At 54.3% G+C, this 15,845-nt stretch overlaps 6 protein-coding genes across 6 annotated transcripts; 2 read left to right on the forward strand and 4 right to left on the reverse strand.

The window, feature by feature from the left end:
* Nucleotides 1-175: 175 nt before the first annotated feature.
* On the reverse strand, nt 176-3,387 carry TGME49_288270 (hypothetical protein). Its single transcript, XM_002368226.2, has 3 exons — nt 2,326-3,387; nt 1,416-1,484; nt 176-769 (listed from the first exon to the last, which is right to left on the reverse strand). Exons 1-3 carry the CDS (start codon nt 3,251-3,253, stop codon nt 501-503), a joined length of 1,266 nt encoding a protein of 421 aa, XP_002368267.1. The 5' UTR covers nt 3,254-3,387; the 3' UTR covers nt 176-500.
* A 184-nt stretch (nt 3,388-3,571) lies between these two features.
* On the forward strand, nt 3,572-9,419 carry TGME49_288280 (hypothetical protein). Its single transcript, XM_002368227.2, has one exon. The coding sequence runs from the start codon at nt 4,175-4,177 to the stop codon at nt 8,957-8,959; it is 4,785 nt and encodes a 1,594-aa protein (XP_002368268.1). The 5' UTR covers nt 3,572-4,174; the 3' UTR covers nt 8,960-9,419.
* A 76-nt stretch (nt 9,420-9,495) lies between these two features.
* TGME49_288290 (hypothetical protein) lies at nt 9,496-12,464 on the reverse strand. The gene is made up of 2 exons (XM_002368228.2): nt 10,744-12,464; nt 9,496-10,374 (listed from the first exon to the last, which is right to left on the reverse strand). Exons 1-2 carry the CDS (start codon nt 11,877-11,879, stop codon nt 9,993-9,995), a joined length of 1,518 nt encoding a protein of 505 aa, XP_002368269.2. The 5' UTR covers nt 11,880-12,464; the 3' UTR covers nt 9,496-9,992.
* TGME49_288300 (hypothetical protein) lies at nt 12,189-12,548 on the forward strand (the record flags this gene model as incomplete). The annotated part of the gene is made up of 1 exon (XM_002368229.1): nt 12,189-12,548. The coding sequence occupies one exon, from the start codon at nt 12,189-12,191 to the stop codon at nt 12,546-12,548; it is 360 nt and encodes a 119-aa protein (XP_002368270.1).
* A 415-nt stretch (nt 12,549-12,963) lies between these two features.
* TGME49_288310 (hypothetical protein) lies at nt 12,964-14,563 on the reverse strand. The gene is made up of 7 exons (XM_002368230.2): nt 14,113-14,563; nt 14,026-14,061; nt 13,933-13,967; nt 13,742-13,876; nt 13,468-13,686; nt 13,318-13,409; nt 12,964-13,264 (listed from the first exon to the last, which is right to left on the reverse strand). The coding sequence occupies exons 1-7, from the start codon at nt 14,297-14,299 to the stop codon at nt 13,198-13,200; spliced, it is 771 nt and encodes a 256-aa protein (XP_002368271.1). The 5' UTR covers nt 14,300-14,563; the 3' UTR covers nt 12,964-13,197.
* On the reverse strand, nt 14,357-15,714 carry TGME49_288320 (adenylate kinase). The gene has a single exon (XM_002368231.2). The coding sequence runs from the start codon at nt 15,348-15,350 to the stop codon at nt 14,637-14,639; it is 714 nt and encodes a 237-aa protein (XP_002368272.1). The 5' UTR covers nt 15,351-15,714; the 3' UTR covers nt 14,357-14,636.
* Nucleotides 15,715-15,845: the final 131 nt, after the last annotated feature.

Here is a 15,845-nt window from a genome sequence, read left to right on the forward strand (position 1 = left end):
ACAAAACTGTGGCTGCTAGCGACCCACGCTTACAGTCGCCAGTGTTAGGTTTGCTGTGGACACCGCATGTGGTTGACATCTGTTTATTTTCCTTGGCGTTGTTTCTTCGTTTGTTTCTCTCCAGAAGACTATGACTCGGAAATTGACGCACCTTTTATTATCTCTGCTTTTGCCTGAGGTCGGACGCGAGCTTTTCAGTCACACGAACCCCCCCACCTGCTTTGCTTGGCAACAGGTACCCGTACCCCAGGGTACTATCGCGGGGGGTGGATCCGAGCTACATTTACAGAGCGAACCAATCAGTAGTGCGTCCATCCCAACTCAGGAAGTAAGCATTCGCCTAGCCCTTCCACAGGTTCGCATCAAAGCACCTTTTCCGCTAGCGAATGCAGCATTTGACAACGGGAAACATTGTAATTCACCGGAAGGTTCTTCGCCACGTCCTCGGACCCCCCCGCTACGCATTGCACAGCCACATGTGAGCACATTCTTCGGTAGTTCTAGGAGATCTTCAATCGTAACTTTTTCACTTGCTTTCTGTCTAGTTGACCCGCTGAACCAAGAGCGTTACGCAAGTCCTGACGACCACGCTTTTGGTCGCGCTGCTTCTTCTTATAGCGTTCTCCACTCTGCAGGTTTCCTCGCTTATCCAGATGCGTAGACACCCCGAGGTGCTTCTCTTCTTCCAGCCTCTTTGCGATGCTTGCCTTGGTTTTGGCCTGTCTGGACCGCAGTTCCGGTAAGAGCCGCTTCTGTCCTTTCAGTTGCTCTGTGAGAGACAGATTTTCGAACAAAACGGAACCCGTGTGAATGCCTCATAAAACAGAAAGGCACCTCCGTGCCACCTCAAACTCCGTCTGATCATCCCCTTGTTGCACTGAGATAATAACACACGGGGTTACGAACCCTCGAGACAACCATGGAGGTTTTTACGGCTGAAAGCCGCTTTCGTCACTTTTGAAAGAGGACGACTAATCAGCAGAAAACACCACGGTTCTCGCACCGCTTTCCGAATCGTTGATGATGACAGAGAAACGATCTGCCATAAGCTGAGCAAGCGTTGCCCACTCAACCGGCTACACTGCTGCATACCAACGGAACACTGCCGAGTATGGCGTAGATGCGGAGATGGGCATGAATATAAAAACTGCACGGTTAATACTGGTTTCCTTCCTCAGTTTAAGCTGAAAACTCTTTAGTTACAGATTGCTCCGTTACATCCAGGCGGATACTGCTATATCCACAGTTTTTTTCGCCTTTGTACTGATGTACCTCACGTCCAACAGCCAACAGTGCGACAAACAAGACCCCTAAGGTGGCGAACGTGGAATGAAGAAACGTGGAGCATCACTGGAATATTTCCAAACTCATCGTTGCGACGCAATTAAAAAAAGGAGAGATATGGGGCTACTTACTCGCTCCTAAGGCGCGAAGCGCCGCACTGACGTATTGGCGGCGCTGGAAGGTTCCGAGGTGTGGATACACTGCACAACCACAGGACACAAACGCCTCATGTTTTATGAAATAAAAAGGAGACAGTTAAGTCCTCGCCGCCGCCTCATGTCTTTTCCTCGGCTCCGTCACGAGCAAGAATTCCACTTTGACCGATCCCTCGCCGAAGGCCCAGCCTATATGTCGTCCGGAAACCCTGGTGAAGCTTGTCAAGTTCTTCAAGTGTCTTTGGCTCACTGCGATGACATTTTTACTGTGGAAGTGAAAGCGACTAAACATCAAGTCTGTAATAACAAGGACAGTCGGGATATGACATGAGATCTCTCTTGGCATAACTTTAAACCGTTATCAGGCTCCTTAGGCTCGATTGCAGCCCCAGTGAAGAATGAGAAGAACACTGAAGTTCTTCGATCAGTTTCACGGGCTGTGAAGAACGTAGTCACACCACGTAAAACATCGTTTCCTTCAGGACCTGTTCCGCCGTGACCCTGTACACGGGTGGTGGTGTTCAGCAATCATGAAGAACTTGATGTTTTATCTCGCAATTGAAGAGATCATCGAATGTAACGGTGCGCTCGTGACTGTGCGACTGTCGATCAAACACACAGGTACCCGTCAAGTCTTACCGATCATCCCGTAAAACAGACATCACTCGCATCTGATAAAACGGAGAGTTCAACTAGGCTGGAGGCGCTGACGATCGCTGGAAAAATGCAACGTTGCATTAAGGTTTGGTGCATCACACAGAGACACCGCGTCAGCATGTGCAGCAACAATGAGGCATGAAACGGCTTCGATTTTCGGATGCCATGGCAAGGAGACGCATCAACAGCCGAGCTACGACACTGTTCGACTGAATTGCCCTTTCCTTACCGAGTCTGCGGATATCCCTGACGGTTTCGTCGAACATCTCCTTCTCTCTTTTCTTTTCCTGTTCTTCGCGTTTCCTTCTGTCTGCATCGGCCGAAACGACAGCGCTATTCGTGCCTTGCCCTGCCGGTGACCGCCCAGACTTTGCGCCACCAGGAGGAGTTCCAGTCCGAGAGTTGCCGCTTGAATGGAAACCGCTGTCCTTCTTCCCTGAGCCGCGAGCGGCAAACCCTCCATGTGCATGGCTGGAGCTGCCACGGGGGGTCGCAGAAGTGCGGTCGCAGGAAGGAATTTCCTGAATTTCCTCTCCGAGGAACTCGAAGCCCCACGGCACGGAACAGGAAGGTCGGGTGGAGTCAGGGGAAGAAGCCCCAGCAGTTGACGAGGAATCTCGAAAGCCGTTTTTTCCTCCCCTCGAGCGCTTCTTTGGTTGCAGGTCACAGTTTGAGGGTGAGACAGAGGGCGAGGCGCCTACAGATGAGACAGCACTCTCAACTGAAGTCGACGATCCCTTCTTCTTCCTTGTGCTGCACTCCTGAGTGTTTCCTGTCGGTCCGCTGTCTTGGTGATCGACAGCCCTCAGTCCTCCTTGAGATGAAACTCCCGCCCTTTCTGAGGCGGACTCGGCACTCCGGCGGCGCTTTTTTGTCTCGCTTTCTTCTGAGGCAACAACGGCCTGCGAAGAAGAGCATGCTGGGACACTCTCCTCTTCGTCATCTCCCCAAAATGCCGCGCAGATCGCCCGCAGCTTCGCCTCCGCTTGCGCCTGTTTCTGCTCCTGCGCATCTGCATCTGCCTCCGCGACTGAAGCGACCTCGCCGCTCTTCGCCTTCTTCAACTTGACAGGCACTTCCTTTCCGGCAAGTTGGCCACCATTTCTCCTCCGTCTTTTCTCTATGTTCCGTGAATCGGATGAAAGCGCCATCGACATTCAAGTAGTACCGGAACTCACTCGCGGACGGAGGGCGACACGCTACAGGCTCCCTACCCGAGAAGAGGAGACTTCGACGGTTCAGAGAGTGCCTGCTGCAGTAACATTCAAAAATCTTACCCATGGAGTTCTGCTAAATGCTACATGCTTTCACCACTTGGTTTGTGCGTGTGGCAACTGCCGTGTTTTCTAAGCAACATGCATGCAGCGTGCATGCAGCCCCAGTCGACCGTCGAGGTCGACTCAACAAAAATCTGCTTCGATTTTCGCCGGGTGTGGCCAAAACCACTGTCATTGACTGTGTCATTGTCCGTCTTGTCTGAATTTCCCATCCTGATCCATTTTCAGACAAGCTGCACGGACAGGAAAACTCCGGGCAGGTCACGCTCGCGGAAATGTCAGACAGCGCATCGAACATCTGACGCATTGTGACCTTTTGTTTTGACGTTTCAACCAGCTTTCTCTTCCTCCTTTCTCTTATCCCGGTCTTGCATCTTCTTTCATTGCGTACAACCCTTCTCAGGACGCTCATTTCGTGCGTTTTTTTCAAACGTCAGCTGGAAATAACCATGTGCATGGTCGCCTACGCGGCAGCTCATCGGTATCGGCGCGCCCTTCTTCCTGTGTTCTGCACGCCACGAACCATTCATGTCCTCGTTGAAACGCTAATAACTGCGGCAAGAACAAATATTTTGGACAACCTCGCTGGCAGCACTGGATGCAAGTGGAAGTCTGCGTGTACATACACCCGAAAGTTTTCGGCTTCCGTGAGGTCCGCTCGTGCCGACTTCTGGAGCCAACCACTTACTTTCTCCAGTTCCGACGCATTTTTGCGCACAATAGGATGAATCCTGCAGACTTAATCGTTCTGCCTGCGGACTGGCGCTTTTTACTCCCGGGGTTGGCGATTCTGTTCCAGCGATGAATTTCAGAGCTACGTGCACGCCAACTGCGGCCAGTCCGCCGAGAAAGGGCCCCAGCGCTTGGAGTGGTCTCCAGCAGCTTCGCTCGCTTGCCTCACTGCGGGACCGACAAGCGCGCACGCAAGGCAACCTCAGGAAGGCGAGGCAGAAAAGTCGAGATTCGCGGAAATGGACGCTTTTTCGACGCCGAACGCGGATGATACCAGCACCTTTTGCCGCCGTTGAGGCAGAAGACGGGATAGATGCTGTGGCACATTTCCGGTGGAGGTACGCGGGAACTGCGACGCCTTTGACTGGCAAGTTTGGCTCTGCACATGACCAGACAATCGAGGAGCGTCTTGTCAGTTCTACCGAGTTAAACCCAGAAATCAACGAATTCTCGACGAAATTCGCGCTTTATTCCGATAGAAGCTTGCCGTGGTGCCTTCCAATGGTGGACCAACCTTTCTCAGCGCCGGCATTCAGAACGATGCATGCTAGGAAAATCTTCAAACACGAACGGGAGGCGGTTCAACCCCGCACTTCCTCTTGCTGCTGGGTTCCTCGGCCGTCAGTGCCCGATTCTGGTGCGCGTTATTTCTTTGGCGTGCCATCATCCTTACGCGTTCCGGCGCCGTGTATTCCTTCTACGTTCGCCGTCCATCAAGCCTCTTCAGGGAGCTTCGCGACTTCACCTCATGCGGTCTTCAACAGGGAACACCGTACAGTGGCATCTTCGTCGCGAGCTCAGCTGCTTCAAGGAGATCAGTCAGATCCCCCTCACCCTTCCACGTTTCGGTCGGAAAAGCCCCCGTTCCCTTCCGACTCCAAAGGAGCTTATTTTCGCGGGGGTTCGCCTTCGTTTCAGCGCGTGGCGTTCTGTGCGCCTACCAGCAAAGGCGATTGGGGCAGTGAAGCGGGGCGGGGAGCTAACGAAAATTTGCGCCTCTGGAAGGGCGTCCACGCATGCACCGTCGAGCTGCGTCAGGCGCTCTTGAGTCGGCGTACGTTCAACAGGAGCGGGCCGCGGAGTGATCGAGTGTACAAGCAGTCGGAGAGAACCACTAGCCTGGACCACCGGTATGTCGTTCCAAGTGCGCATCATGGCCTGACTTCTTCTGTTCGATCGGGGGACTCGCGACGCCACGAGGCAGCCTCTCAGATGAGACCTCGCGAGGACAAGAAAATGGCTTCCCCTGCGGCCTTTCAGGGTCAGACTTCAGAGCCAAAGATAGAAGGCGAACAGGGGCACCCAAGCCAGGGCGGCGTCGGGGAGGCCGAAAGTCAGTTGCTGTCCCGGCTGGCTCAGAGTGCTCATCACATGCCCACGAGAGACGTTGTTTTCGTCCTGACTCATGTGCACAAGTTGGTGTTCCCCTGCGCTCATGCATGCGGCTTCACGGACCCGATTCTAGCAGTGTATACAGCGGCCGCTCAAGCGCTTCGCGGTCGCCTAGGCGGCTTGTCTTCCTTGGAATGGAAAGATGTTCTCGTCCCTATAGTTGGTCTTCTACTCGAACACTCGCCGCGGGCTCCCGCGCTTCCGCAACTCGCTCCACGGCACGATTCGTTCCCTTCTTCTTCACCGCTTGGTTCCTCGCCTTCGGCTGCTTCTCGGGAGCCGTCCAGTATCCAGAGTCACTGCGGGGGAAGGGAACTCGGGTCTCCAGAGGCGCTTTCGGTTGGTCTCAGTGCAGTGCGTGACGGGACCCGTGAGCCAACACTGGCGTCTCGTCTCAATGGTTCCTCCTCTTTTCCGCCCCTGCCGGGCATTTTCGATTCGCTCTTAAAAGATGTGTGCGCTCGCATCACGCGCTACGCACCTTCTCTTCCGCCCCACCTTCTTCTCTTCTTTTTCAACGCGTACGCGCGCCTGGGAGTCTTCCCCCCGCCCCTAGTGCTGGCCACAGCGAAGGCCGTTGAAGACCGCATCGAGACACTGTCGCCTCAGGATCTCTCCATGGCCGTGACGACTTTCGCTCTTGCTCAGAGACACAGGAAAGAGTCCCGGCACAGAACAGTGGCTGCGAATGAAACGAGGGGAATTAGGGAAACGAGGGAAAAGGGCACTCGTGCAAACTCAGGGAGAGCGACGGACTGTGAGCGATCTAGCAATGGGGACAACATCACCGGTGACTCGTCAACCCCGCTGCCACAAAAGAAGACCTTTCGACCTCCACTGTTCTGTGAGTCTCTTCACGACGCCTCTGCTTCCACTGTCTCCGTCGCCGCCTCTGCTCCTTTGCCTGTCTGTCAACCATCGTCCGCTGGTGTCTCCTCGGGGTCTCCGCATCTCCCATTCGGCTCCTCTCGCGATAGCGAAGGCGTGTCGTGGGTCGGCTCACGCATTCCTGATGTCTCCCCGATTTTCTACCGGCTCCTGTCGCATCTGGTGGCTTCGCCGTCTCTGCGGCAGCAGCTGCCTCTCTCGAGTGCGGTCCAGATCCTCTCTGCATGTGCGCGGTTTCCTCTGGAGATGAGACACATGGAGGGACGTCGGGCCGCATGCGCAGCGAGGCCAAAAAGGCGGGAGGACAGCTTGATCCCGCGGCCCTGCGCGAGTGAGCCGCCGTCACTAGCTGACGACGTCAATGGCGAAGGCGAGCAAGTGGGCAAGCCCAAGGACCTGAGAGACGAGGAACACAACGCTCGCGACCCGTTTTCCTCTCCTCGACTTCCCGCTTCTTCTCCTCCTTCTTCGTCTCCGTTTTCGTTCGGCCGCGAATGTTCTTCCGCTCCGCCTGCCGGTGAAGCAGGCGTGCTGGCCTCTGTCTTCCACAGCGTTTTTGCGGATGTTCTCATGCTCTCTGCGTTCGAGAGCTGGACCCCTCAGCTTGTGGCGAGCGCCATGAATGCCTTCACGAGTTGCAAAAGTCTACCTGCTTCTCGACGCCACGAGGCGCTCGTCCTGCTTCTCCACCGTCTGTTATTCACAGTCCGCGTGCGTCAGACAGAAGTAGCGAGAAGGGGGGAAGCATGTGCAGTCGCGGACATGCGAACGATCGATCCAGTGGAGAAGGCTGGGAGTGCAGGAGACTCCAGAGAGAAGCCGAGTGAACGGGCGAACGCGTCGCTGGGATACAAACACGATGCTCGGGGCCCTCCGGGAGACGACTGGAGGGTGTTGGATGAAGCCTTCAGCGACGAAAAGATCGTCGTGAGTTTTTCCCTGGCTCTGCATGCGCTGGGCAAGGAAAATGTCCGCCTGCCTGCCCCCGTCTTGGCGGAGGTCATGCAGAGCATGGCCTGGATCCTCAGACACTGCTCTCGTGCCGCGTTTGCAGCTGGGTTGCCGAACGAGGCTCAAGTTTCCTCTTGGAATTCTGAGTCGAGGCGATCGCCAAGCGTTTTCAGCGCCTTCTCTCAAGATGGCGACGGCGGTAGGGGAGCGGTGGGGCGTGGAAAACAGAGCTTGCAGAAGTTCGAAAAAACGTCGAGTGTTCCCCTTTCGCGAGAGTGGGCAGTGATGGCGTGGGGGCTTGCGAAACTCCTCAGCTACGCAAAGGTGAGTAAGACACCTGTGGCGTGTGCACGAGGATATCCTGAAGCGTCGCGTTCAGGCTGCGAAGGAACCGCGAGGCCTCTTGACACCTCGGAGGTGGAAGCTGGCTGGGCGGAGCACTGCGAGAACGTGTTTCGGCCGCTCTTCCTCCTGGTTCCTTCTCTGCTTTTGGAGCAACGGAATCCGGACTTCATTGCTGTCTCTCAGCTCGCGGACGCCGTAAGGCGCGTGCTGCTTCTCGATGCAGAGAAGTCCAAGCGACTCGACTGCACGTTGTCTCCGAGACAGGAGGTAGCTTCTCCCGATTGTAAAGAAGGCGCACAATCTCAAGGGATGCGCCACAGCCCCTCTAGGCACACACCCCAGCCTCTAGAGAGCGATTCGTCCTGTTCGGCAACTGCCCAGACTGTCACTGTCAAAGGGCTGGAAGGGGCTTTGTGTGAGCGAGCCAGCGTTGCCAACCCCGACGGTGGAAGCTCTAGCGGCTTTGCTGATCGAGGAGAGTCTTCGGTTTCAGGTGCAGGCGGTCCGGGCGCATGTGGCGGTAGTGGCGATGCATGCGGTTCGACCGCTGAATTCGACAGGAGCCCGCAGCAGCGCGAGACAAGTGGAACTGTAGAGCGTTCGGATTCGGAGGCTTTGTCGCGCAACGAACCGTCTACCAGCCACACGTCTGTGGACACGGGAAGTTTAGGAAGTCTCAGATCGATGGAGGAAAACCCTCACGACCGCTCTCCGTACTTGTGGGAGCAGCGCCTGATGAAACCAGAAGAACTGACTTTCCTTCTGCGCTTCGTCGCAGGGTACTTGTTTCGGTGGGCCGATATCTGCAAGCCCCACCAGCTCCTCCAGACTTCTTGGCTGTACATACAGCTCAACTTGTTGCACACGCTCCAGGTCGAGATCCCGAAGAGTGTGGCGAACGCCCCCGCTCTTGCCTGTTCTGCCTGGAGCAAGGAACGGGTTGACCACTCTCGGGACTGCGAGAGGAGAACCCCTTTGCCTTTCCACATGCGTGCTGCAGATACACCAGAATGTGAAGGCGGGGCGAGAGACGCGCCGCGTCCTGCGCATTCAGTCCCGAACTTGTCAGCCGTTGAGTTCATGGGATGCGTCTTGGATCGCCTGCGAGAGTCCGAGGATACGCTAGACGAGGGAAACTCTTACTTTCTTCAGCAGCTGCTGCGCGTGTACGTGCTAAAGTATCCAGCGATCATGAAACGCCATCCGAAACGCGTGAGAAAGTTCGTAAAAAGGCGCCTCGGAGACACGCTAGACAAGGGAGCGGACTCTTTATCCTAAGCCACTCTTGCACATGCAGCCGTTGGAACCCCTCAGCTGGCCAGGCCGCCAGTTGAGTGCCGGTTGGGCATCAGACCTGTCTCTCCTCATGCAGTGTGAACAGCAGAAAATCGTGTTTTTCGATACAAAAGAAAGTGTGTATCTGGAGTGCATGCTGCACTCGCGCACGCGTCCAAATTCTGCTCTCGAGGTTCTCGTGATGAACTAGTGGTGAGGCGTTGTACGTGGAACTGGCGATGCAAGCGTTGTTTCTGAGGTAGGCGTAGTTATGAGCCTTTTCTCGGGAGTAGACTCTACGAATTGGCCTCCGGGTTTACGTCTCGGCTTGGGTTTTTCCGTGGATGGCAAGCATATCCGTGTCTTACGTTAGAGCTTCGCCGCGCGTCTACGCTTACTCGAACATTTCGTCTCTGCTAAGAAAAGACACGGGATAGATCCGACTGCTAAGTGATCCTTTGCCTTCAATCGAACGGAGGGTAGAACAACCTACAATGCTGCTGAAAGTGGCAGTTTCTCAGGTGTCAGAGATGATTACTCCCAGGACGATGGTACTGATCAGACTAGCATCTGAGTAGTTTTCTCTCGCTGTTAATACGAGTGATAACAGTAATCCATATATTTTGCCTAGAACGAAAACAGTCTAGGATTGCTCATCCATCCGTCACGTCACCAATCCACTCCGCCAGCTTCCAGCCAGAGTGACGAAGTGTACTGCGTTCTGTTTAACAAAGCGAGACGAACCGAGGGACACAAAAGAACGGTATATTCACAGACTCTTCGCCCACAACTTTGTCGAGTGTTTCAGCCTGCGTGTGCCCAGCGGCTTCGAAAAAATGGATGCATCCGCCTCCACATTTTGAGGTGAAGAAGTAAGGAGCAGTAGAGCTCGCGAGCTGTAGAAGTTGTACCAGACACGAAAGAAAAACGAAGTTCCCGTCTGTGGGTCTGCGCTGGTCGCGTGTCGACCCGAGTGGCCAGATCCGTGCAGTGTCCTGACAGCTCAAGTAAGGAAATGGCCCGAACCCGCTTTCCTTCAACTGGGCGGCGCACTCGGCAAAAGCGACTGCACCTCGTAGATCAGCCTGTCACACCTGACCGCAGCGGACATGGGGAAATTGGAAATGCTTATGACAACGGGCGTGCATGCATCCCGCGTTATGTCCACCTCGGCCGTCGGCTCCGTTTGCCCCTGCACAGCCTCATCCCCAGCAGGCTCGCGCCCTTTCATTTCGGCTGTTCCATTCAACAGGCTGCCTGTGGTTCTGGGGCGCACTAGACACCTCGGTATCGCCGCCGCGTCGAGGTACGGACAAGCAGAAATCATAAAGACGAGGTTTGCTTCCTCCCGAAGTTCTGTCATCATCCGGCGCAAGACTACCTTGGGCGCGTGGCGCGAAGCAGACAAGCAAATGGGTCTGCAGACAGAGAAAACCCAGAAAATCAACACGAGTGGCCAGCTCGCAATTAAAGTGAATCTCTTCTCGTTCACGCCCCGAGACGACACAAAAGCTTTCTGCAACTCATTCCCACCTCCAGAGATTTCCTAGGATAGTCAGACTCTCGCTTTCTACACATCACTCCCTCCCACTCAAGCAGGACTCAACAGCTCCACACTGAGGCTGCCTCACTGAAAGTCAGTGAGTGCATGCAAGCCACAGCTGTCCAAAACAATGAAAGAGACCTTCCGACCCCCCCTCCTCCCAACCCGACAGACGCGTGTTCAATATGCTTCTGTATGGAGTCAACGTCTTACGAATCCCCGAACCCTTCGCTCTCCAACTCACCTGTAGTTGTCCGGCAGATGCCTCCAGAAGGGAGGCTGAAGCACTTCGATGAGGGTCTCTTCTTCCTCCTCGTCGCGGTCATCCGCCTCGCTTTCTCGGTCAGAAGCAGCGCCCTCCGTCTGGACCCTCTCCTGAGAAGCCCAGCCGTGGCGGCGGTTTCTCTCGGACCGCGCCGTGGGAGTCCCGCGCAGCTTCCCCGTGGGAGAGGACAGTGCCATCGTCGCAACTTTCTTGAAAACTTTGAAGTTTCGCGGGACGCGAAACGAAGGGGAGACGCGAAGCAGCTTGCCGTCCATGGTGTGGAGAAGTAGCTCGAAGTTCATGTTCCCTGGCTGAGCTGACAACGGTTTTCCCGCGCCCGGCTGGCCTTTCCAAGCTTCGCCTGACGCAGTTGTGAACGCCGAGGCGGCGGCGTCGGTATTCTTGCCGGCAAAGTGTGGAATGCCAGTGCGGAGCTGAGAGACCACTATGGAGTCGAGGATGTTCAACAGACACTGATGGACGACGTCAGAGCGCATGCACGCTTCCACAAGAAGACGACGGTCTTCCGCTACTGCAGCTGCCCTGGCCCCCGCCGCCTCAGTTGCTGCCGCCATGCCTCGGTTCGGCACTGCTGCTGCATCAGCGAGATCGCTCGAACTCTCGAGGAAGGGATCATGCAACTGGCGAAGCTGTGACTGGATCTTGTCGAGGAAAGGAAATGCAAAGTTGTCAGTTGACGAAGAAGAGGGTCGACCCGCCAAAAGGTACCGATGGTCGTCCATGTTCAAAAGGCCCGCCGTTGAGGAATGCCTCTTGTCCCGGAAAAGGTACAAGGGACAGTGCGTCAGAACGATGCAGCAGTTGGTCGAATGCGCCAGCGACTTACTTTTTGCTGCTCGTCGGTGACCAGGGCTACTTCGACCCTCCCGCGGCGACGCTGTACTCGCCTGTTCGGCAGCATGTGCCTCGGCCCCTCCCTCCCGCTGCCGCCGAACCTTCTTCTTCATTCGAGATTCTGACAATGACTGAAAAAGTGAATGCGGGGCCGCTTCAGAGGACTGTCTAGCAGCAAAAAATGCCGTATTCTCCTCAGTATTGCCTCTTGCGGCTGCTGCCGCTGCATGGTGCACGGACCGCTTTTTTTTCGGTTGCATGTTAGGGCAGCCTTAGAGAGTGACGGCACGGATATAAATCTACAGTAGCCTACTGCCTTTCGCGCATAAAAGTGTCAACAACCACAACATAAAGAGTCAAGGTATGCATTTGCTTGCTTGAAACCTTCAGACACTTTCCAGGCAGTTTTGCCCAAGGTGCCGGGTTATCGGGAAAAGTCACACCGCAGCGGCTGGCGAAAACTGCGTGTGCCAGCCCCACTGTGGCGCGAATTGACGCTGCACAGGATGCCAGACTCTATAAAAACTGTAACATGTTTTTTGCGCCAGAAAACACCTACTTCTGTCTCGATGATCGAGTCCGGCAAGTGGCAGGCTCTGTCTCCTCCTAACAAAGTACAGACGCGCAGGTGTTTGTCCATATTTAGCAAGGATCCGGACTTGAGCGACTGCAGTAGATCAGTTTCAGGCGCAGGTAGCAGTGCGTTGGGGACCAACGTGGACGACACAGATTTCGTCGTCCGTAGACCATGGCTATCCGAAGGAGCTGATATGATGCAACCTATCAAATTAAAGCTGTTGACCCGACCTCGTCTCGTGACAAATGTCTTGGTAGTCTTGCGCCTGGCGCGGCCCTTCTTGAGTTCTTCGGCCTGGGACAACATGCAGCGCTATCCCTTCCCAGCAATCGCTTCGCATAGTAACGAGTGATTATAGTAGGCAGAGGCTGCTGCAACTCCAAGTAGATTCGTACAGCAAGCTTTCGTTCTGGTTCCTCTGCAGCACTGGAACAACGATGCGGGTGTCGATTACGAGGGTGCCTAATCTCCGATGGAGAATGTCTGCATATGTTACAGACGCATGAAGGGACTGACTTGCGAATAAGTGGCATAGGGGGGATTCGCATTGTAGACCGGAACACACCAGAGAGATTGCATAGCTTTTCGCATGTTGCTGGCTTCCCCCGTTCAGATGGTTTTTATCTGACAGGTGGATAATTTTTTATCTCACAGGTGGAGAATCGTTAGCAATAGCAGCTACACTCTGGCCTAAACGGGAGTCTTGTGCTGATGCGTGTCCTGCTCAAAAGGGACACGTCTGTCAAAGCCCGCAACATTTCGCCGAGTTCTGCCAAGCAACTCTTAGTGCTGGCTCTGTTGTGTTAGTTCGAAGTAGAGGTGTTTAATGAGTGCAGTTGCCTCACAAATCGATTCCCTCTTCACCAATTTAGTTGCTAAAAGACAATAACAGCTGTTCCGCTCATGCGCCTGTGCACATCAGCCATGCTTCGGCAGTAAAATGCCGTAGAAACTAATATGTTTTCCTGAGTTACTCCTTCTCCACCAGGGAAAAACTTCTTTCACATTTGGACCGAAAGCAGCTGCTGGGGAGACGTGAACTCTTCCATGGCTGGTTGCGCCTGAGCACTGGTCCCGCGAATGGTACATGCAAACCAGACGGCTGAAGAAGGGAAACTTACAACTGATAGCCTGTCTGGGGTGTGATCTGGAAGTAAGGTATAGGCGGGAGCGCGTACTGCATAGGAGCCACTTGCGCGAAGTTTGCGAATGCCTGGAAAATGTCAGCTCCACAGATTTGTACGGTGTCTCGAGCAACCACACCCACTCACAGGAGAAACAATTGACTGTCCTGACATCACTGGCGCTCCTGCGACAGTAGCAAACGGGACAGTTGGCTGCACAAACTGGGCAGCATCAGCCGGCAACGCCGGAACCATGTTGGCAAATGGACCTCGCGATATGTTCTGCTTCCAGTTCTCCAGCACGCGATTCACACTGTTGAAATCGAAACCCTCCGTTTGAGTCGCCATAGCCGATGTGAGAAGTGCCTGATTCTCTGATGTGACAAGTGAGCTGTGTGCACCACATTAACGGGAGTTGTACTGTCAGTTTCTCTGCGCTCATTGCTGCGTGGGGGTCAGCGGCAGTCGGCAAGGTGTTCTGCTGATTTAACATGGCAGTGAGCTTCTTGAGAGTCTTCATATTTTCCGGCTTCAAAATCTTTTGTAGCGCCGTCATCTGACGTTAATCTGAATGATAGGTGCGCTTATCGTGGGAGACACACAATCGCTGACCCCATGCTTGTATTCGTTGTACTCATCCGTGCTGACTAGGGTAAGCATTCAACGTTTGATGACGACTGTCGTACCCTGAACTATCCTACCGACCTTGGGTGAACTGAGGCTCCTCCAAAACGGGAATCTCTATGAAGGTTTATGAGATGAAAGCGTGCGTCCCACTCCAACAAACGTTACCTCGAGCACTGTCTGAATGTGCCGGACCCGCCGGAGCTGGCGGCCGTTCCACCTCTGTGTTTTCCAGCAAATTTCTCAAATCAACGCTGCGCTCTGTGGTCGTATAGAATCTCGACGCACGCGGAAGGTTTGTGGCTTGCGCGGCAGTCGCAAGAGAGGCAACGACAACGACACCCACTGCTTTCATTTTTTCCGCACCAACGAAAGATAACGTTCTAAGTCATGAAAAGACACGTGCGACTTCCTGCAAGACTCGAGTCGATATACCTGTTGGGTCTGTAGGTACACCTGAGCGACAAAGACACCGAGTTTCGGGTGGGGGAGTTCCTCAACACTTCATGAAACGACGCAGTGTGAAAGTTTCTTATAACGTGTGCATGCATAGTATCGGCGCATTTTCTTTGCATCCCGCATTCAACCGGCAAATCTCTGGAATATCAACTTAATGGCTGCACTTCTGGGGAGTGTCATTAAGGCATTACAGGGGAACAAAAACTGATGCGCTGGCACGGGACAAGGTGCTGTCAGGAGTCTGCATTCAGTTGCTCAACACGAGTGAGAATAGTGTTTGACAAATCAGGCAAGTCCTTCACTCCTTTTGTGACGTGGTATTCTAGCAAAATCCCTTCCTTTTGGTACAGTTGAAGAATCGGTTCCGTCTCCCTCTTATAGATCCCTAACCTATTTTGGACAACCGCTTCTGTGTCATCGTCACGCTTCATTAACTGCGGACTTCCGCCGCACCCGGAACAACCTGCGTCGGGAAGGAGCGGTGGTAGGTCGTACGGCGAGGAACGTATGTCAGCAATATTGAAAATCCCCCCACACGTTACACATATTCGACGAGACAGCAGCTTCTCCACAATAAAATTGTCTGGCAAGGAAATGTGGACACACAACGACGGACGATCAAACACCCCGAGCTCAACAGCCTGCTTCACCGTCCTTGGGAAACCATCCAAAATCCACCCTCTTGCGCAGTCTTTCTGAGCCAGCCGTTGCCGGCATTTGGCCGACACAATGTTGTCCGGCACTAAATTCCCTCTGTCCGCGTGTTCCTGCAGAACTTGCCCCAAGGGCGTTTTCGCCTTGATCTCTTCTCGGATCAGGTCACCGGTCGAAATGTGCGGAATCGACCAATCTCTTGCGAGTCGGCTAGCGTACGTTCCCTTTCCAACCCCCGGTGCGCCCATAAACAGCAGTTTCAGGGGGCGTCTGAGTTGTGACAGACGCTCCATCTGTAGGTCAGTCACGGAAGACGCCGGTGGTCAGCTCCGCATTACACCATGCAGAGTGTGCGCATACCACAAAAGGAAACTAAACCGCATCCTACGCTCAAATCCTTCAGCTTTTGTCGCACCCGTCAAGTATATAGGCTGGAAAAGGAAACCATGAATCGGAAGATACGCCTCGTGCAATCCAGTCCTCGACCTACGAACTGAAGGTCAGGACTTGGGCATCGCCGATGCGCCTCCAGTTGACATGTCAACGCATGTAGTTGCAGTCCCTCCCATAAATTCTGCAGATGATCTCAAAGCTGCTACACAAAAACTTATTAAATCCAATCAGTATGGTGCGCAGAATACAAACAAGTTGTCCTCTGGGGAACGCCATCTTGGGAGAGGAAATACGCTGTCTCACGTGTAGTCCCAGTCGGTTGCATGTCAGCGGTGCGCTGAGTGACTGCATCGCATGCACTTGCGCAGCTATCCTTGATAGAAAGAAGTACTCGC

Source organism: Toxoplasma gondii, chromosome IX (assembly GCF_000006565.2).
Source record: "Toxoplasma gondii ME49 chromosome IX, whole genome shotgun sequence".
Taxonomy (NCBI): domain Eukaryota; phylum Apicomplexa; class Conoidasida; order Eucoccidiorida; family Sarcocystidae; genus Toxoplasma; species Toxoplasma gondii.

Coding starts and splice junctions, on each gene's coding strand:
- TGME49_288270 (XM_002368226.2), bottom strand. CDS start 3,253: ATGTCGATGGCGCTTTCATCCGATTCACGGAACATAGAGAAAAGACGG. Junction 1,485..2,325: donor CAGGGATATCCGCAGACTCG/GTAAGGAAAGGG, acceptor GTGGTTGTGCAG/TGTATCCACACCTCGGAACC. Junction 770..1,415: donor GCTTCGCGCCTTAGGAGCGA/GTAAGTAGCCCC, acceptor TGTCTCTCACAG/AGCAACTGAAAGGACAGAAG.
- TGME49_288280 (XM_002368227.2), top strand. CDS start 4,175: ATGAATTTCAGAGCTACGTGCACGCCAACTGCGGCCAGTCCGCCGAGA.
- TGME49_288290 (XM_002368228.2), bottom strand. CDS start 11,879: ATGCAACCGAAAAAAAAGCGGTCCGTGCACCATGCAGCGGCAGCAGCC. Junction 10,375..10,743: donor CATCTGCCGGACAACTACAG/GTGAGTTGGAGA, acceptor CTCTGTCTGCAG/ACCCATTTGCTTGTCTGCTT.
- TGME49_288310 (XM_002368230.2), bottom strand. CDS start 14,299: ATGAAAGCAGTGGGTGTCGTTGTCGTTGCCTCTCTTGCGACTGCCGCG. Junction 14,062..14,112: donor ACATTCAGACAGTGCTCGAG/GTAACGTTTGTT, acceptor AAACCTTCATAG/AGATTCCCGTTTTGGAGGAG. Junction 13,265..13,317: donor CCCCAGACAGGCTATCAGTT/GTAAGTTTCCCT, acceptor TCGCGGGACCAG/TGCTCAGGCGCAACCAGCCA.
- TGME49_288320 (XM_002368231.2), bottom strand. CDS start 15,350: ATGGAGCGTCTGTCACAACTCAGACGCCCCCTGAAACTGCTGTTTATG.